Source organism: Amblyomma americanum, chromosome 3 (assembly GCF_052857255.1).
Source record: "Amblyomma americanum isolate KBUSLIRL-KWMA chromosome 3, ASM5285725v1, whole genome shotgun sequence".
Taxonomy (NCBI): domain Eukaryota; kingdom Metazoa; phylum Arthropoda; class Arachnida; order Ixodida; family Ixodidae; genus Amblyomma; species Amblyomma americanum.
The window spans coordinates 194,355,664-194,377,245 of NC_135499.1; the positions used below are offsets into that span (position 1 = coordinate 194,355,664).

The window sequence follows — 21,582 nt, forward strand, 5'->3', positions numbered from 1 at the left end:
TCAATGCTACCCACAGTTTTATGTCTTCAGGAGACCAATCTTGGTCCACAACATGTGCATATCCTTAAACATTATAACATTTTTAGACGCGATCGCGAGCAGGCAAATCGACTCTCGGGAGGCGTCGCGATTGTCCTTCAAAGCGGCGTCCCTGCTCAAGAAATCAAACTTTACACAAAACTTGAGGCAGTTGCAGTTAGCGTCGTTACCTACAAAACAATAACAATTTGCTCTTTATATCTCCCCCCACACATCACATTAACAATACAAGATTTAGAAGGCCTGATCAATGAATTGCCGGAGCCATATCTGGTAGTTGGAGATTTTAACGCTCACTCCCCGTTTTGGGGAAGCGAACGCTGTGACTCTAGGGGCAAAATAATCGAAGATTTTCTACTCTCAAATAATGTCTGTCTTTTAAACACAGGAAAGGCCACATATTGTTGCCCAAGCTCAGCAAAAATGAGCTTCCTTGATTTAGCTTTCACATCACCGTCCCTTTTTACCGATTTTAAATGGGATGTTTTAAATGATCCTCTGGGAAGTGATCACCTACCCACTGTCATCACGCTCTCGTCTTCCACTCCACTCATCCCCACAAGACCACGGCGCTGGAAATTTCACCTCGCCGACTGGTCACTTTTTACAGAAAGTGCCACTCTAGATAAAGAATTTTCTGAAGACCTCAGCATAGATGAAATTAATGAAAGATTTACTACATGCATAATATCTGCTGCAACACTCGCTATACCACAAACAACAGGACTCGTACAGAAGAAACACAAAGTATGGTGGACAGAAGAATGTACATTTGCAAAAAAACAGCAAAATAAAGTATGGGGCACCTTGCGCCGGTACCCCACTGCAGAGAACTTACTCATTTTTAAAAGGGCCAAGGCGAGATCGCGGTACGTGCGCAGGAATGCTGAGAAAACCTCCTGGCAGAAATATGTGTCCTCTATAAATAGTTCAATACCATCGAAGAAAATGTGGGACAAAGTTCGTAAATTCACTGGTGACCATACTTCCTTCACACTTCCGCTTTTGACAACACCCGGTACTCAAACAACATTAGAAGAACAGGCCAACATATTGGGTGAGCATTTTTCCACAGTTTCAAGCTCATCCAACTATACACAAACATTTCAAAAGCACAAAACAATAGTAGAAAAACAAAAACTTCCCTTTGGAACATGCATACACGAAGACTACAATCAGGTTATTACATTGCAGGAACTAAACACAGTACTAACATCCGGTAAAATGACAGCACCAGGCCCAGACAATATACATTATGCCATGCTTGCTCACCTCTCTGAGACTGCCATAGAGGCTCTCCTAAAATTTTTCAATAAAATATGGATGAGTGGAGAAATCCCCCAAGCATGGAAAGAAGCAATCATAGTACCCTTCCTAAAACCTGGCAAGCCACCAACTACTCCCACCAGTTACAGGCCAATAGCACTCACTAGCTGTATAGCAAAATCATTCGAAAGCATTCTAAACATCAGACTAACCTTCATACTTCAGTCCCGGCAACTTTTAGATATACACCAGTGCGGTTTTAAAAAGACATGTTCCACAACCGATCACATCGTTCGCTTTGAGAACACAGTTCGGGAAGCGTTCATCCACAACCAGCACTGTATCGGGGTCTTCTTCGACATGGAGAAGGGTTACGATACCACGTGGAGGTTCGGTATCCTCCGTGACCTAGCCGACCTAGGTATCCGCGGCAGGATGCTGAGCTGTTTGAATGACTTCCTAACCAACCGCACGTTCCGAGTCCGCCTAGGTGCAACCTTCTCCAACACTTTTACACAAGAAACTGGCGTACCCCAGGGGTGCATCCTCAGCACGACCTTATTCATCATCAAAATGAACTCAATAGGAAAAGTAATCCCAAAATCCATAATGTACTCTGTTTACGTAGACGACCTCCAAATAGCATGCACGTCATCCAGCATACCCACCTGTGAGCGACAGATACAAATAACAATAAATAAACTGGCTACCTGGGCAGATAGAAACGGATTTAGATTTTCCCCTCAGAAAACAGTAGCGGTTCTGTTCTCTTTGAGACGAGGCCTACAGGCCAACCCCACAATATATCTAAACCAAACCCAATTACCTGTCAAACAAGAGCATAAATTTCTAGGGATAACTTTCGATAAAAAGCTCACTTTCTTACCACATATAAACACCTTAAAGAAAAAAGCTTCCCAAGCCCTCAATGTGCTAAAACTACTGTCAAGAAAACGCTGGGGATCTGATAGGGCATGCCTATTACATATATATCGTTCTCTGGTTCGCTCTAAGTTAGACTATGGGTGCATAGTATATGGCTCAGCAAGACCGTCCTACATAAAACGACTAGATCCTATCCACAATCTTGGTTTAAGGTTGTCTTCTGGTGCTTACAGAACTTCACCAATAGCAAGTCTGTATGTGGAAACGAATGAACCTTCCTTAGAAGATCGAAGAACTGCACTAACTTGTACATACATCCTCAAAATCCTTTCTCACCCCAAACATCTCTGTTACTCAATCGTCACGAAATGCCCATCCAGAATACTCTTCAACAACAAGCCTCACGCAATTAAGCCGTTGCTCTTGCGCTTCGAAGAAAAATGCCAAGCACTAAACATACTAAATGAAATTAAAAATATTGCCCCAAGATGCGAAGCGCTACCACCGTGGTACACTCTTCCCACAGTGTGTGACGTCACACTAACACGCCTCAGGAAAACTTGTACACCACACGACCAGATAATACAAGAACATCTAGCACTACAAGAAAAATACAGAAATTACACTCCATTTTATACTGACGGGTCAAAAACTCATGCTCATGTAGGAAGCGCAGTAATACAAGGAAAAAATGAAAATGCAGTACGACTTCCCTCATGTGCTACAGTTTTCACCGCGGAGTGTTATGCTATTAGTGTTGCGGTGCAGAAAATAACAAATGAAAACATCAAAAACAGCATCATCTATACAGATTCACTGAGCGTCCTTACAGCATTAAACTCTAAAAATGCCACGGAGCCACTGATTGGAAGCATCATACATAATATAGTAAAGGTCACAACACAAAAACATGTTATAAAATTGTGCTGGGTTCCCAGTCACGTTGGCATTCAGGACAATGAGAGAGCCGACATGTGTGCTGCACAAACCAGAATCATGGAAATAAAACATGTGAATTTGCCTCCTAGGGATTACATGAAGTTAGTGCATAGCAGACTAAGAGACAAGTGGCAAGCTTCTTGGGAAAATGAAGGACACAACAAGCTGCATACCATAAAGCCCATTATAAAAGAATGGAAATCATGCCACCATAAAGAGCGTTTTATCGAAGTAATTTTATGTCGTTTACGCATAGGTCACACACACATCACCCATAACTTCTTATTAACAAAAAAAAGACAAACCTGTGTGTGAAATGTGTGGTGAAGAGCTCACAGTAAATCACATTTTAATTTCTTGTTCGCATCTCGAAGAACTTAGACAAAAAGTTTTTACGGTATTTTACAATGAACACATTCCATTTCATCCCGCATTGCTTTTAGGCGAGCAAACACTCGTCGAATTTTCACTTGTTTGTAAGTTTCTAAAGAAAGCCAGTGTTTTAAATCTATTATAATGTAACCTCTGTACACTTGACATAGCATCATCTAACCTTGTGTTTGGCGCATGATAGCCATAGTTGCTTATGCGCCATAAAACCCCATACAACAACAACAACCTTAAAAACGCAGGAAAAGAATATAGTTAAAAGTTGGGTTTCTGGCTATTCCAAAATAAAAGTGTTAATTGATGCAGTATCTAAAAAAGGTCCCAGTGCTTTTTGGAAAGCTTATGCAAGTGACCAGCGCAGGATGCCTTGCAGCTGTGCAATGCTTTGCATTAACGTCTTTCAATCTTTCAATTTTCATGTTTTTTTTATTGTGCACCTGGCTTTCTAGGCCCACTACATTGTGGCAGTCATCTGCAGGCGCACATGGCCTAACAATTGGACCATTGTATCGTACCTTCTCAGTTGTCAACGCACTTATGTGGGCAGCGCTTTTGTGTCCACAGATGCTACACCTTCTATGAAATTGGTGGAAAGTCCGTTGTCAGCTTGAAAATTTCTTTGCTTGACATCTAGGAGAATGTAATACACTAGAAAAGCCCAACGTTTACACCAAGGTCAATGTGTCAGAGAGTGTACACTTAAGGTACAAATTTATGCCGTATATGCTATTGATGGTTGCAACTGCAAAACTAGTAACTAGCTGCTTTATTGTTAGGTGTATGCCTGGGGCCAGAACAACTGCGGTCAGGTGGGCTCGGGCTCAACCACAAATCAGCCTACTCCCCGCAAAGTGAGCTCAGGGATTGGTGAGTAGACTGCTGGTTTTCCTTATCTCCGATGAAAACTGTTGAAAACCTTGGCATTCTGTTGACCTTTACAACGTTGTTGTCATTTTCATCTCAACTAACAATTGCAGCAGCAAAATTTTTGTACACAATTATTGTGTACAGTTTCTTCGTTTAGGTAGACTTTCTTTTGTTGCACGAAATGAGCAGTGCCGTGGGCGCATTGTTATTAAACCTCATTCTAATGGGGGGTGAAGTAAATGTATCTGTGCTGTAATGACAGCACCTTGCCTCTAAACAGCATCCACCATTGGTTACTTATACCCATGACTAATTTAATAAAATTCGGGACTAAAGAATGCTTTTTTTGCATGTATTGCTGCGTAGCTGCTCCTTTATATAAGGACACCTTTCAAAACTGTTGCTGTGGTTTGTTTTTGTAGAAGCTAGTGGAAATAGCGCACAAACTGCCTCGAGCACTGTTTTTTGGCATGATTGCAACATTTTGGACTGGAAGATTGCTGTTTTTATTAAATATGGGTCTAGTATAGGCATAAGAGTTGCTGTGCTCAAAAAATTTGTACTTGGATGAAGCTAAGTTTCTTTCCTGAATGAAAAAAGCAAGCACTGGCATTTAGGTAGCACTTTGCATTGTGTCTTTCTGCCTTTATTGGTGATTAACAGTTTATGGTTTATGTGGTTTAACGTCCCAAAGTGACTCAGGCTATGAGGGACGCCGTAGTGAAGGGCTCTGGAAATTTCGACCATCTGGGGTTCTTTAACGTGCACTGACATCGCACAGTACATGAGCCTCTAGAATTTCGCCTTTATAGAAATTCTGCCGCCGGTGAATAACAGTGCAAATATAGTCAAGAAATCTTGTACAGTGATACTAAGTGGATGAAGTAGAATGTTTGTCATTTTGGATGTGGGCAAGCTATGATAACTTGGGTTAGTTTTTTGCCTTTTGACAGTGCCCTCTGTTGGCTTGAATTACAGCTTATCCCTTTCAGACATACATTCTGTTCTACTGTCGAGTCGAGAAAAATCTAAAAACTTGCATGTGTATATTTCGAACCCCCTGCTTCACAAAAATAACGTTAATGGCTCAAAAATTTCAGGAATTCACACAAGGCACACATTTTCCCGCTCACGAAATTGCAGCCCTATTCTGGCAAAAATTGTCAAAAACAGATTTATGCCCAATTAATTATTTTCTTTATCATCCGAAACTGCATGGAAAATTCAGCTGCACTGTAGTGTGCTTTAGTAAAACAATCCGCCGCGTTAGAGATGAAATAAGCTGCAACTGCAGGCAGCACTTCTTTGGTACATCATATAACTTCACAAAATCTATCTTTATTTCTTGTTTTTGAAAAGTGAATTTTTTTTCTAGGCACGAAATGGCCCTATGTCAGGCAGGCATTTCTAACGTAGCTGACATCACTGACTTTGTGAAAACATCTGTAGGTGCTCTGAAAAAAAAAAAAAAGTTTTAAGTTGCATGCGCAATCGCAGACGCCATGCCACAAAGGGTTATGCATTTGAATAGCTCATACCATGTCTTCTTGACGGTGACTCATCGGAAGCGTTCCTTTTAACTTATCCAAATAATTCATGTGCATCTTCTAGGTGGAAGACGTTGCATTGGTGTAGCCTGCGGGCAAACATCTTCCATGGCCGTCATGGAAAATGGTGAGGTAAGTAGAGAGGTCGGATGAGAATTGCACCACTGTTCCATAAAGTCAGGATTTCTGCGGTTCTAAATGTTACCTGCCATTCTTAGTCTTTGTCACATTAGTCAGCAGCTGTGTAATTGAAAAGTTGCTGCATTCACTTTTGTCGCTCCAACCATTAGGATTGCCTAGATGTGAGGTTCCCAGAAAATTTCTTTTGCAGAATTGTTGCGAGAATAGCCGAGTAGTACCTGAAAGACAGCACATAACTATGTCTGCTTGCTGCCTAAATTCGCTGCATGTTTTCATCTTGTGAAATTAGCTCTACCTACATTTGGCTCTGCTGTAGCACTTTTACACAGATGTGACCAAGTGCTGCAGTGATAACATTGATTTCATTGCAAACAGAAATAAGGCTTTTGTCATATTATGTGCCAGAATGGGTGAGATGCTATTGTGTTGGTTTTATCTGAGAAAGGGAAAAGCTGTCATTGTCTTCCCATTGTCTACAGGTGTTTGGCTGGGGCTACAATGGCAACGGACAGCTTGGCCTCGGTAACAACGTCAACCAAACCAGTCCATGCCGTGTCACTAACTTGCAGGGAGTTGTCATTCAAAAGGTCTGTGTGTAAATGGCTGCTATGTGGTTTACTGTGAAAACTACTTGTGCCGCTGTGTAAATGTGGGCATTTGTCTGTAGCCTCGGAGAGTGAAGCCTCCACCTTCCGTAAGCACAAGCAGTCTCTCCACTGCACCTTAGTTAGGGGGCTCATGTTTATCTTGCTAAGAACCTGTAGTGCTGTACATTGGTGTTCATTTCAAAATGAATAGGTATTGTTAAGCCACCATCAACTGGGATGAGTCCACTGCTGGCCAAAGGCTTTCCTCAATAAGCTCTAATTGTTTCTGATGCTTGTGTGATTGAGGAAAGCTAATCTTTATCACTGATGTCAGATGTCAATCTATCTCACCGCCTAAACAACCCTGAATTTTGACAGGTGCTGTGGCATTCCATTATGGCAAACTTAACAAGACCTTGACGATTTTTGGCATGAAATTAAATGATTTTTTTCACGTTTTAATGCTTTACAAACTTCAGGGCTCATTTTACAAATGGTTATTGGATGGTCAGAATTCACTTCTTCTGCCTTGCTTGTCTCTGATGAATTTCTTATAGCCTGCTGCAGTGCAGTGATCTGAGTGCTACCTTGTTTCTTGGTAAACTATTCACAATGACAGATTTATACTGAGAAACTCTCAGCTCAGAGTTTATATGCTATTTTCTGACTGTGCCCTGCGGAATATGCAGCAGTGAAGCTGTTTAGGGGAAATAAAATCTACTGCTAGATCTGTTGCCAAGAAATAAGGATGTAGGGCCGCATGCAAAATCCCAGGATGCCACTTTTGCTTTTCCGCAACAAATAAAAATACATAGAATGCACATGGGAATAAACTTTACTTGGCCACAGCACTAATTAGGTTGATGCTTCGGCCTGGTCGCTGCTGTGCAGGTTGTTTGTGGCTATGCCCACACCATGGCTCTCTCTGATGAAGGAGTCCTCTACACATGGGGCGCCAACTCTTATGGCCAGTTGGGCACGGGCAACAAGGCCAACCAAGTCAGTCCTTTCAAGATGGCCACAGACATTGGAAGGTTGGCTCTTTCATTGCCTGTCTCTTTGAGGGTTTTTCTGTAAAATGTTGTTCCAGCCTTTCCTTGTCTAAACTCGCTTTCGCATTTCCGCTCTTAAAGGGGCCCCGAAACACATTTTCAGTGCATTGTTTTGCCTGTTGGTTGCATAGAATGAGTTATAGTGATGATATTAGCATTGGTCGTACTGCGTATACTGCGGTTTTTAATATTTTAATTAGCTCGCAAAAGCAAATTCCTGGCGCTGACGGTGTCACCATACAATGGCGGTTTTTAGCAGCGGATATGACATCACTTAGTGCGAGCTTGATGATTGGACAAAGAGTAAATATACTGCAAATTCTATTAATAACTAGAGATACGTTTTGTCAAGTTTTTGTGTTTCATATTACATTAACAAAACCAACTTGTTTGCCTTAGATAAAAGCGTTGTAAAGCAAGTAAAACAAAAATACACCACCAGGTGCTCTGGCTACTTTTTGCATCGAAGGACTTTGCGCCTCTTTGTAAACATCCTACGACCTAGCACTCAACAATTATGTCTACCCACCAGGTATCTGAGAGTGGCTTTGCGGAATCGATCCGATCGAGCCATTGCACCTATAAGCGTTCGTTTCGGTCACAAGGACGGATGCGTTCGTTTCACATTTAGCAGACAGTGCGCATCGTCAGCTTGTAGAGGATCACCGGGCGGCGGCGCCAGATGGCGCCACACTCCCGTCAACAGCGCGCGCTCCTTGCTCGCCGAGACCAACGCGCGCTAGGAGCGACGGGCGATGGTAGGCGGTAAGCAGTAGCTGTACACGCTATGCTAAATGCGTCTGACATTTTGCGCAGGCCGTCACACCGTCGCAGTATCTCGCGCTCGAATTCGGATCCATAAGTCAGGGAACGTCACTGATCAGTTTTCCTTTCTGCGCCGTCGACGTGACAATGAAGCATCGCTGGGTCAGCTGGGCGTTCATATGGTTGTTGTAGTCATGCAAACGGCGCTGCCAGCTTTGGCATGAACGAGTTAGAGAACAGGCAACCATGGAGTGCAAACTTCCACCACGTGCTCAGATAGGCTGCTTGGATTGGTTGCATTAAGTGTCGTAGTGGGGAGAGTGAAGTGGGAATGGGAAGCTGTGCGAAAATCGAGTTGAGGGCAGCATTTTGTTTGCGTGTATTTTGAAATTTCTTCATTGAATAACTCCCGTTCTTATGCATCGATTCTCGTAATTATTTTTGAGTCAGCATCTGTGTGACATAAAGAATCCATTTGAAGTGCAACCGACATACGTTCAAGCAGTGTTTCGCAGCTCCTTTAAGCAGACTTAAGTGCAATCCTTTAATTTTTGGCACATTCATCGAAAAGAAAAGTCGCGCATCCTCCAGGCCCTTGTGTCGTACCTCTAGCGCACCGTAGCGTAGCTTCCAAAGCACTGCGCCTTGCAAATCTTCCCGATGACAAACGGCTACCGCTGGTCGCTGCCATCTATGCCCATGCACAGAAGCACGGTAACACGAAGCTCACTGAACATTTAACCAGCTCTAGGTGCCACCTTTCCAGGCATGCCTTTTGACTGCTGCATCTGTCAGAGTTGTATCATCATTCTATATATCCCTCATTTAAAAAAATTTATTTTTTTTGCTCTCTGGGTGGATGCATTCTTTTCTCAGAAATGGCGGGGAGGGTGTGTCACAACGGTTTGGAGAGGGGTTTTCGACTACGGGGGCCGAGTTTGCAGTGCCTCCTCGTTCACTGTAACCGAGATGAGCAGCCACACTTGTTTGTTGCATCTGAGATGCAGTGCCATTGCCCTAATACATATTTTGACAGTAGCACCACTCTCTTTCGTATAATGTGAACGCTTGTTATAACTGCGGCCGTTATAAGTGGGCTCGACTGTAAATACCAACTGCTGTTTCGTGTTTCGTAAACTAGATTTTTTTATGTCATAAGCTTAAAGATTCACCCTTGAGCACAAAATAGCTTGCTTACTGTTCACTAATGGGACAAACTTGAATATGCATGCATTGTTTGGGACCCGCTTACTAAACACAATATTAACAGCCTAAAAAAAAACTGCAAATGGAAGCTGTGAGGGTCATTTACTCAGTTCTCTGTATGACTCACCCTATGCTTGAATATGCACGCATTGTTTGCGAGCGCGTCTCTTCTTTCCACCCATTCAACCCTGAAGAAGGTGCCAAGTTGGCATAGAAACATTGGTTCTCTCATAAGAATTTGGTTGGAACATCACAGTTTTTTCTCTCTAATTCACGTTCCAAACAGTACTATCAGTCTTAAAAAAAATACTAAGGAAAGTTGTGAGGTTCATTTACTCAATTTTTTCGGTATGAGTCACTGTATTAATTAATGCTGGCTAATGGCATTCAATTTCTTGAACAGCGAAACACAAATTCACGTTTGCAATTTCTTTTCTGGCTTGGAATCAATATCTAGCAATTAACCCTTCATCCTATCTGTCTTCTTCAGGCATATTTACCACTGTGACCCTGATTCACTTGAACCGTTTTTTGCGCAAACAGATTTATTCAAGTTTTCATTCTTTCCTCTCACTGTAAAAAAATTGGAATGATTCTTTGCCTTTTGTCACATCAATAGAACAGAACATTGATGTTCTATTGACTTTGCTTATATTTGTTTTGTTTGCCTTTTCTTTCACCCTACTTGGGCCTGTACAAGGTATGTATTATTGAATACTGAATAAATAAATAAAATTGGACAAGGCATTTTTCTTTTCATTTAGTTAAGAAAGGCGAGAAGACAGATTGAGGTGCAACAATCAAAACTGCCGTTTGTGTCTAGATTACGGGGATGTTGACTGCCGCACTGTTGATAAAGTTAATGGCTTTTTTGAGGCTCCTGGCAGCGCATTTGCTGCAAAATTGCTTTGTGCTTTATGGAGTGCTTCTTTATGCAGTTTGCAGTGCTTTCTTGGCCAGTTCAAGACATGCATGTTGACACTTTTCATTTTGGGGTAAGGTTACTTTTTGCTGCTTCGCAGGATTGTGGAGATAGCAGCATCTCATTACAATCACATCTCGGCTGTGATGACACAAACGTCACGTGTGTACATGTGGGGGCAGTGTCGGGGCCAGTCTGTAACCGTACCAACAGAGACCCCCTTTCACTCTATCCACGACGTATTCGCCTGCTTTGCCTGCCCTACCGTCACATGGAAGCCGATGGTGCTGGGTAAGTCAGCCACTGCTCATTGACGAAAACACAGCAGTTGCAAGTGACGGGAAATCACTTAGCAGTTTCAAAGTTTCCAGGCTTGTTAAACTTGTTGTTTACTCAGATACGGCACATAATGTGGTTTGTTGCTAGCTGACAGTCATGGGGGTAATTTTGCTTTTTGTCTATACCTATTGAATACCAATTTCTTCAGTGTTAAGTGTGCTTGAGCTGGGGTTCCCTTGTTTTTTTGTTGTTGTTTTTTTCAGTGGAATCTGCTCTATAAGTTCGGTGCCATTGAAATACATCTTGATCAACTTTTTCTGGGTATTATTGTCTACTGTTATGGCATGAACTGCTCCTAATTTGCTTATTAACTGATATATGGTACACATATGGTATGGTGTATATATATACCCGGTGTTTCACCAAACACTTTAAAAAATTTTCAAAAATAGGATTTTGGGGTAAAAATATGGCTTTTGCGGCATAGTATTAGCAGTTTTGACGGACATCAGTAAATCGTCTTTAGTAAGCTCGTTAACACATTTTTTATAATTACCTTTCTAACTAGTGGAGTTAGGCGCCTAGTTGCAATTAGAGATTTGGAGCTGGTCGTTAGTAATAGCCATATCAGTTTTTAGAATTTTGAAAACGCGATAACCCTTGATGCTGTGGCTTGACAAGATTTGACTTTTTCGACTAGTTACGTGTGCTGGAGGAGTTGCTCTGCCTGCATGCTTTCGAAAGCACATGTATTTTTGCACGATGCAGCCAAATATTGTCAAGCCACAGCGGCGAGGGTAATCACGTTTTCGAAATTCTAAAAACTGATATGACTATCACTAACGGCCAGCTACAAATCTCTAATTGCAACTAGGCGCCTAACTCTACTAGTTAAAAAGTTAATTATAAAAATTACTTATTCAGCTTACTACTGAAGACGATTCACTGGTTTTCTGGTGTCCGCCAACACTGGTAATACTATGCCGCAAAGGCGACATTTTTACCGCAAAAACTATTTTCGAAAATTTTTTAAGGTGCTTGCTGAAACATCCGGTATATATGGCACCATCGTGATCAAAGTATTACGGGACGTGTTTTCTCGGAAAAACTTTTAGTGCAGTCCACCTATAACAATATTGAGAAAATTGGAAAATCTGATCGTTCTAACCGGTTATCTTTATATCTGGACCGGCAAAAAAAAAATGACACAAGAACATACCCTGTTACCCACTTCTTTCCCCATGCATGTAGGCATTTCCTCATGCATATAACTGCCACCGACGCTCCTTTCTAGGGGCTTTCTAGGTGGCCGCGGTAGCTTAGTGGTTAAGGCGCTTGGCTGCTGACCCAAAAGACACGGGTTTGATCCCGGCCGCGGCGGTCGAATTTCGGTGGAGGCGAAATTCTAGAGGCCCATGTGCTGTGCAATGTCGGTGCACGTTAAACAACCCCAGGTGGCCGCAATTTCCGGAGCCCTTCACAACGGCGTCCCTCATAGCCTGATTTGCTTTGGGATGTTAAACCCCCATAAGCTAAACCAAACCTTTCTAGGGTGCACAGTGTCTTAGCGCTGTGCCAAGTTCGTCAAGCGTTGTGAACTCCTTTGAACCAGTTCGATCAAGTCCAAACCGGTTCGAACCGGAACAGAATGTCGCTTTGGAGCCAAACCCGCCAAACCCGGAACTGAACCTGAAAGGCGTGAACTCGAACTGAACCTGAAAAAATTCTGGTTCGACACCCTGGTTACAACGCTTCTCTGAGCACCTTATAGTTGCATTTGTGGATACTATCAACAGTAAGCCTTTATTGCAACTGTGCCAACTGCATCAGTGTGCCATTTTGCCAAAATGTGCAAATGCCATTGGATATTAAACTTGCATCATTTACACACCTGCTTTGTGTCTGACTGCTTTTGTAGTGCTTCTCAGTTGTCATCTTTTTCTTGCCCTGCTCAGACATATGCAACCCCAACACAGTTGCCAACAGGCTCAAGCTGGCCTTCAATGACCCCGTAAGTTATTCTTTTTCCTAGTGGCATGCCAGTCATCTTTATGAAAGCATGGTATTTCTGTGGTGCACGAACTTTGTTTAATCTTAATGTGGTGATTGCTTTCCCTAATGGCTGAACGTGCAGACCTAGCACAAAGGTGGGGTTGGGGCCTGCGGTTGCAGCTTGTTTGCAGCTTGTTTGTTAGAGGTTGCAGGGCTAATTTGTAGCACATTTTTTTGATATTGCCTTTATTCCTCTTCACTGTTTCTTTGTTAAACATTTATTCGTTATTCTTGCTTGAAATTTTTATCAATTTTGTTTGCCAAATGTTTGATTGCTCATTTGGAAGCTTCACATTTTGCTACTTGCCATACGCATAGCTTTTATTTCTTTTGCAGAGCACCAGTGACCTAAAAATATGTGTAGAAGGCCGTTTGATTCATGTGCACAAGGCTATCCTCAAAATTAGGTGAGTCAGGTGGATGTTCTCCAGTTTGTGCCGGTTGCAGCAGCAGGTGTAGTCACAGACGGACACACACCCTGCACTTCGAGATGCCTGAAAATGTAGGTGTATCCTCCTGTGTTCATTGATCATTAAATACGCATGTATTCAGTAACGTAAAGGTCATTGGAGCAAGCTCACTCGTAATTTGTGGGCTAGCAGAAATGTTCACTTACGAGCACACCACATATATATATAGCATTGGACAGAATGCAGTTAAATTTTCATGTAGTTGCTCAGTTTTCTCTTGAACAGAAAGAAAAAGAAAAATTGGATTAGTGCTGCTTTTCTGGTGCTGTCTCTCCAGTCTGCAAGCCAGATGAACAGCAGAGGCAGTAGCGAGAGGTTAAACTCATTTTGGGAACCGCGCTAACACAGGACGGAGCGAGAACGCAAAACAGGTGCTGCTAACACAGGATGGAGTGAGAACACGACACAGGTGCTGCACAGGACGGAGCGAGGACACAACACAGGCGCTGAGCTGAGGGAGGTTACCACACTGCTCAACTTTTTCCAGTCCTGTGCCTTGTATTCAGCCAACGAAGACACTTGTAAAGAGTTAGTTTTGCTATTATTGCACATTCACTCAAGTGGCTTATTTCTGGAAAGATAGCTATTTCTGTGGCGCTTCCAATGAAATGGCATGCTTATTTCCGTCGCACTGATTGATGCTATTTAGTGTGCTGTGCACTAGGGTTGCCACCACACACAGCACAGGCTAGAGATGCCACCATCGAATGGTGCAGTGGGCATTCGTGTTGGTGACAGCGAAGCACGAACAGAGCGGGCTTGAGCGAGGGGAGACGCATGGGCAAGCTTCAGTAATTTATGCAGCAATAGCGTAAATATTGTGTAGTGGATAGTCAAGCGAGAGGGTACGGAGGTGTTTCGCAGAGGCAAGGGAGTAATGTGCTTACATTGTGAAGACTGCAGTGGAGGTGGGCAGAGGTTTGAGCATTTTATGTGCTAGCACTCCCTGTACCAGTGAGTCTGCAGACAGGCCTCTACGGCATACTGACGCCATGGCTTCAAATGCATGGTGTGAACCAGTTTCCATAGGTGCTGGTGCACGCTGCATGAACCATTCGTTAGAGTGGGCTAAAAATTAAAAAAATAGTGCCCTGCTCACACTGCCTATGGCAGAACGGGCTGCTACATGAACCAGCGGGAAGCAGTGTCGATATGACAGAGTGATGTGTGGTACAGATATAAGGAGCGGCGTGAGGCTGTAGACATTAACGGCCGCTGTGTGCTAGCTCTCTGTGTACCAAGCTTTCGCTGAGTTCCCGTAGTGATAGTGTAAAATGTTGTGTAATTTTATGCACGCTGGTGAAGGATGTCTCATTGTAGAAAGATTGCTGCATTATTAGCATTCTGTCACATTTTCAACAACTACCTGCTGTAATGGCCTACGGCATTCGGCTGCTGAGTCCAGGTTTGCATTTTCGTTTCGATAGAGGCATGCAAGAGCACCTAAGTACCAAGCTTCCACTGCGTGTAAAAGTATGCCGGGTGGTTGAAATTTGTCTTTAGGTCTCTGTTGCAGTAGGTCTTGTAGGTCTCATTTTTGCTTTGTAAAACTCCAACACTCAAATTTAATAGCAAGGTTTTTTTTACTATATGATTGTTTACGTGTGCCAGCTCCTCATTTGCTGTTTTAGAACCATACTGCTTCGATTAAAATATAATGGGAAAATGTTTCTAGAGTTTAGCACTTCAAAATGAAGTGAGCTGAACCACTAGATTTCTGAGCTTAGGGCTAAGCTATCTTGCAGATGCCCTGGCCTTTGTAAGAGAGAGAGAGAGAGAAACATTTAATACATAGAATGTTTGGGTGGGCCCTCATTCCAGGAGCCCATTGGCTTTTGCCGCCTTTCTTGCCCGGTTCACCAGTTAAAGCTGGTCGTCCGGATGTGAACTGGACAGCGCCGCCTCTCAGTTGTTGGGTTATTGATTCTTGGAACAGCCGGGTTTTTCTGGCATGCCCATAGTTCACCGCAGAAGGCGCAGTGCGGATCATACGAATTTGGAAACATATAGCTGAATTTCGCAGGATCTATATAAGTACTTGATTGAAATTTCCTTAAATTGACCCCTTGCTCCCTGTTTAGATTCTTGTGCGCTTCGACGTATACTTTCCTCATTAATCTCAAATGTTGGAGTAAATCCCTGTAGCTTAATAGTGGGTCAGAATAATTGTATTCCTGCGAATGTTGGGGGGACCCGGGGTAACAGCGCATGGGCAGCGGCATGAGCACCTTGTAAGGATTCGTATTAAACGTAAGACTAATGCTTAAGACGTGGACATAGAAAAGAATCGGACAGGATTAGCGCTCGTCCTCCTGTCTGATTCTTTTCTATGTCCACGTCTTAGGTGCTAGTCTTACGAATGAATCATAACCTACTAGCCCAGATTTCTGTTCCCAAGCCTTCATAAGCCACCATTGCATCATATTCATGGTCACATTATGTTCATGCAAATCTGGTATGTTCACATGTACAGTGGAATTTTCCACATCTGATGATTGATTATTTAGCATGGAATGCCATTGTGAGACGTGACTTAAGTGGATCCTGCCATCAAATGACATGTTTGTGTAAAATTTGATCGCAAATAGTGTTCTTGTGAAGTGTTGAGGAGAAACGTGGACTTAGAAATGTTGACACAGTTTGTGTGGTGCTCGTACTACTGTTTATATGTGCACCGAGTAGCCATGCAAAGCTGGTAGTTGATATTGCTGCTGTGAAGCTTGAAATCGTAGTAAGTGCTCACAGGAAGTGGTCATAATTCCTTGATGTTGTCAATGCACATGCAGCTTTGTATTGACAGCCGCCACAGTGGCTGAGTGGTATATGGTGCTCGGCTGCTGGCCCGAAAGACGCGGGTTTGATCCCGGCCACGGCGGTCGAATTGCGATGGAGGCGAAATTCTAGAGTGCCGTGTACTGTGCGATGTCAGTGCACGTTAAAGAACCCCAGGTGGTCGAAATTTCCGGAGCCCTTCACTGCGTCGTCCCTCATAGCCTGAGTTGCTTTGGGACATTAAAACCCCATAAACCAAACCATAAAAAATCTTTGTATTGCAATCAAAATGGACGATGGTCATAGTGTCCAGCACTGGTAACAAAAACTAGGTATCATTCAGGTCAGCTGTGCCATATAGAAAAAAAAAGTTCCTTACCCACTGTTCATTCTTCTGTGAGTACATATCTGTTGATTTTGAGTCACATTTGTCATTTTCATTATTGCATGAAGCATTGTGATGGTTCTTTAGTATCGCTCAAATGTTGCTTTAATTTGGTCCCAGGTGTGAGCACTTTCGGTCAATGTTTCAAGCACCATGGGATGAAGATGAAAAAGAGTAAGTGAGGGAGGTGGTGTTTTCTATAAACTCTGCGTTAAACGTTGGCAGATTTGATGGGAGGTGTATTGGCTTCCACTTTGGTGATTAGGTTCTTATGAAAATTTGGTGCATGTACTTATTTCATACTTTATAAATAGATCCCTTCGTTTTTCGGCAAAAAATTTTTGCATCTTGAGTGGATTTCTTTTATGTCGTGTTAATGCGAATTTCTACTCGAAAAAGTGCATCAGGAGAATGTAGTTTGTCAGTGAACAGAGCTGGAGGTACTGCATGTTCATTGTACTTATTCTAGAGTGATGTCTTTTGTAATTTGTTGCTGATTCTAACCTCTTTAGACACTTGTCAGTCATGGTGTGGCTTAAATCTAAGGAAGTGTTGGAAAAGTATGTTTCAACTGACCAGCCAACTTATTGGCGTCATTTTATAAAACAATACGCATGCTAAAACTTCCTGCTGCAAGGCTCTTGTGCATTGAAATGTCCACTGTGATGTAATTATAAGGGTGGTCTGTTGATCATTGTAGACCCTTTTTTTTTGTTGTATTAGTTGAAAGCTCCTTGCCCGAATAAAAAAAAATTCCAAGCTGTGACACAGAAGAAACACTGCAGAACAATTGAAAACCATGGCATCTGCAAACCCTGACATCAGGGACATATAACTTTATGCAAAGCCATGCACACAGCAACTGCCGTGTTGTCTGGGTGATGTGCAGGGCAGTAATGAGCATGACATTAAGCAAGATGCATAGATTTTGTTAAAACTAAGTTGAGAGCACTAAGGTGGTTTCAAAAATCCTATCAGTAAAATAAAACTGGTGACATTTGCCACAGATACTATCAACTGCTTTTATTGGCTGCAGCTGCACTGGCAGCATAGCAGCAGCCTGCTTTTCTGAAAACATGAGAAGAAATGATGAGAGAGCATTGTTTAACTGTGTAGGAAATGCCGACCAGTTGCGAGAGAAAAAACAAAACTAAAGCACCTGAAGTTCCTTCTAGTAAAAGTAACAAAAATAATTCTTTCAAAGTAATAATTTCGAAAACTCTGTTAGCCTCGGAGCTGTGGCCCAACAAATTTTGGCTACATCGCATCAAAATAAATGTGGCTTAGAGAAGCTTGCAGGCAAAGCAACCTCTCCAGTGCACTTAACTCGTCGAAATAGCCAAAATTAGTTGGGTCACAGCGCCGAGGCTAACCTTGTTTCAAAATTCTAAAAACTGATATGGATATTACTTACGGTGGGCTATACAACTCTCAATAACTAAGGAGCCTAACAGTATTAGTTACAAACTTAACTATTCAATATTAGTTAACCGGCCTGCTAGTTAGCACTTCTTAGTTGTATTCTGATGTACTACACCGCTGACTATGCTTTGCCGAAAACAGCGATCTAACTCAAGAAGTCTATTTTTAAAAATTGTTTAGTCTTAGGTGAAACACCCTGTGTATGGTCTGTTTGCTAGCAGTTGCTTGTTACGGTTTCAAAAGGTGTCAGTGCCCTCACATGCATGGTACAGGATAGGTCCCTTTGCTTGGACCACACAACAAAATGTGTCCTTGCATGCAGAAGAAAAACCTACTTAACAGAGTGACAGTGCTAAACCTGAGCAGACGGTGTTGTATACGCTAGGCTGCCACCCATATCTAAGAAATGGAGGCTCCAGACCTGCAGCAGTGTGTGAATTCAGGAATTAATTCATCGAAACTCATAACCATGGTACTAAATTCCAAGGATACCATTGTCTGCGTTCCTGATTCCAACACTAATTTTATTTTATGACCTGCAGTAACTGGTACTGAGCAGCCAGGTAATTTGGATATGCAAGCCAAAAATAGACTTTTTGGTTGAAACCGAAAATTTTAAAAATGAATTTGGCATTCTTTTGTCGGTTTTGTTCAGTTTAAACCAGAAAGTCAAACTACTACTAATATGTAATAGGGTTTCTACTCTAATTTGTGTGCACTGTGTTCGCTGGTTACCTGAACAATTTCAGTAACATTTTCGCACTGCCTACAGGTGATTATCAGTCATTCATTTGCAGCAACTCATCAGATCTACTGCTTGTGATTTATTTCAGAATTACAGCATAGAACAAAACTGCAAAATAAAATGACTTGTGGAAAGAAAAGATGTTCGCATTGTTAGTGGAACTTCATTTTGAGCCTTAATTTTCATTCTGCCTTCTCATTTACAAATGCAGCACAGTGGATGTGACAACATTTCCGTATGCGGTGTACAAGGCATTCCTCCAGTACCTGTACACGGATGAAGTTGACCTCCCGCCTGAGGATGCCATTGGCCTTCTGGACTTGGCCAACTCGTACTGCGAGGCTCAGCTCAAGCGCCACTGCGAGCGTATAATCATGCACGGTGTACTCGTCGAGAACGTTGCCATGCTCTACGCAGCTGCTATTAAGTTTGAAGCCAAGGTAAGTCTACGAGCTGGCCCTGAAGGAAACTGTGCACAGCCATGCTTACACAGTCTTTTCCAAAGACTTTGCACCGCTACAACTAGCTTTCAAAATATTATCTATGTGTCCAAAAAATTCGTAACACTGAGGTCGTTTGCAGGAGGATTTGGTTATCAGGGATTTTGCGATGCTCGCTAAGAAAATGTTGCGCACTGGTGATGTGTGCTCAGCGAGCACGGTAAGGAAAGAGTTAAGCATCTATTTCCTTCAACAAACAAGCTCTAATTTTTGTTCATCTTTTTGTTTGCCTTCATCGAAATGACTCAGTCAAGACATGCACTTGCTGGGGGCAGTTAATCTCTGGCTGCTTTGCCTTTTTGGTTGTGTTAAGCATTTTCTTAGTGACTGAGGGTTGCATACCTGCAACATTAATTGCTTTAATATAGCCACATGAAATAACAAGTCAGTCAATACAGCGAGATCAACTAACGTCTTGACTGTTGATGCATTTGGATTAAAGCTTTCAGGAAAAGTTTCAGAGAATTCATATAGGACTGCCAGCCTCAGTTGAATTGAGCTGCCATTAAGAGCTTGGTGGCAAATAGTATTGGCTTGTAATATTGACAAATCATGCCCATGTAACAGGGGTGCAACATCTTCAAGTGTGTCTTACAGTAACATGCCTTTTATTTTTTTGCAGGACCTAGAGGAGTTCTGCTTCCGGTTTGCCATGAACCACTTAACAGCAGTGGTGCAGACAGACGCATTCCACAAACTCGAAGAGTCTGCAGTGAAGAGCTTCATCACAAAAGCTGCCGTGTATGGAGCATTCAAGTACTGACAAGAGAAATGCTGAAAGTGCACTGGACTGTCCAAATTGCCACCAATGCTGTGATGCATGCCATAAACGCAGCAGTACACCATTCAAGCAATATCATGAGTGTTGGGGTAATATACGTCTGTGATATTTTTTTAGTTTTCTCATGCACCGAGTTTTTTAATAAATTTTAATAAGTACTTTCTCACCCTGTGCCTTTCTGTGATGTCAGTCTGTATAGTGGGGCATAATGCTCCATGTGCACCATAGTGCTTGTTCATGGATGCCATTTCATGCCTTGATGCTCCAGAAGCATCCTTTGATTTTTTGTGTGCTTGTAGCCTTCAACGAATAAGCAACAGGGCCCAGCCAAATACCTTAAGTGAAGAATGTTGTCCACCGTATCTTGCTTGCAGTTTAACAGTTGTGCGTTGCCGTGTCTGCTTGCTGCAAGTCATTTGCGTAGCCAGCGCCTCATGGCTGGCCTCATTACTGCATTTAGCAGATGATCTTTCACTCTAATATAGAGGCATGACGAAGCTTCGTGCCGAATGAGTAGCAAGCTCACCTGTACTTTATTGTGATGCACATTGGTGCAGGACTAACATACGCTTATTAAAGGTGCTGCGTTCTGGAGCGGGCTGTCTGTGAAAACTTCGTATGCTGTGTACATCGTGAGTGTGTGTACTTCTTATGCTGCCATAATGCAATGACAGGTACTAGAGGCAGAAGTGAAGGTGGAACTCCTGTAGATTTTGAGGCACTCAAGGAGGTATTATGGAGCTGCCTTTCCAATGGTCATCCACAGCTTACTGCAAAACTGAAAGCCAGAAAGGAATTGAAAACAGAGAAACAATGTACAAAACTATGTGCCTGCTCAAGTGGTGTTCTTTTGGGCCATGTGCATCAAATTTAACTTTTTTGCCGTTGGAGGAGTCTTTATTATTTTAGTCTGCTGATTGTGGCAGCACGTGGGTAAACATTTGGTCTGCAAGTTGTGTTGCGACTGTGTTGGAGCATTTCTGGAAAATTGTGAATTTTTTCTACACATCCAGTAGTAGTGATGTGTGCCGAGGCGCTCAAGGTTGCATTGTGATTGAGGCTTGTGTGAGCCGATTATGGAGAAACCAAGAAGCGAATGCGAGTTCTGTTTTTACAAAGTTTATATTCTGTACATAAGTTGCAACTGATGCATTTGCTTTTAAGTCTAGAGTATGACGGAAACCTGTCTGGTCGGGATGGTACCTGACAAAAGTAGAAGGCGCCTTTCTTTTGGTCGGCGCCTTCTACTTTCGTCATGCACTTACTTTGTGCCTTTCGAGGTTGACAGTTGTTTCTCCAACTGACCGATTTTCTACATACCCTTCATCACTTAGGCGTATACATACCACTAAATATAGCGACATGCCACGTGCAGCATTGATCTCAACGAAGGAATTTATTGGAACCAATACTTGGGGCACGCAAAAATAAATGGGGTGGGGCTTGTGATGGGAACACGAAGTCGTAAGGGGAGGGACGAAGGAGGGAGAGAGGAAGAGCCGCCTAGTGGAGGACATCGCCTGTGTCTGGACAGCTGTAAACGTGGCCGGCGCGAATGGGGTTTGAGCCC

At 42.7% G+C, this 21,582-nt stretch overlaps 1 protein-coding gene across 2 annotated transcripts in view; it reads left to right on the forward strand.

Moving 5' to 3' along the window:
* LOC144125772 (RCC1 and BTB domain-containing protein 1-like) overlaps positions 1-20,178 on the forward strand; it is a 29,999-nt gene extending 9,821 nt beyond the window's left edge. For both annotated transcript variants that reach the window (XM_077659456.1, XM_077659457.1), the window contains exons 4-13: positions 4,296-4,386; positions 5,998-6,065; positions 6,554-6,661; positions 7,553-7,695; positions 10,707-10,897; positions 12,841-12,896; positions 13,274-13,344; positions 16,685-16,738; positions 18,943-19,171; positions 19,854-20,178. In XM_077659456.1, coding sequence (XP_077515582.1) covers positions 4,296-4,386; positions 5,998-6,065; positions 6,554-6,661; positions 7,553-7,695; positions 10,707-10,897; positions 12,841-12,896; positions 13,274-13,344; positions 16,685-16,738; positions 18,943-19,171; positions 19,854-19,994 — 1,152 coding nt within the window. In that variant the 3' untranslated portion in view covers positions 19,995-20,178. The remainder of the gene's footprint in view (positions 1-4,295; positions 4,387-5,997; positions 6,066-6,553; positions 6,662-7,552; positions 7,696-10,706; positions 10,898-12,840; positions 12,897-13,273; positions 13,345-16,684; positions 16,739-18,942; positions 19,172-19,853) is intronic.
* The last annotated feature ends 1,404 nt before the right edge of the window (positions 20,179-21,582 follow it).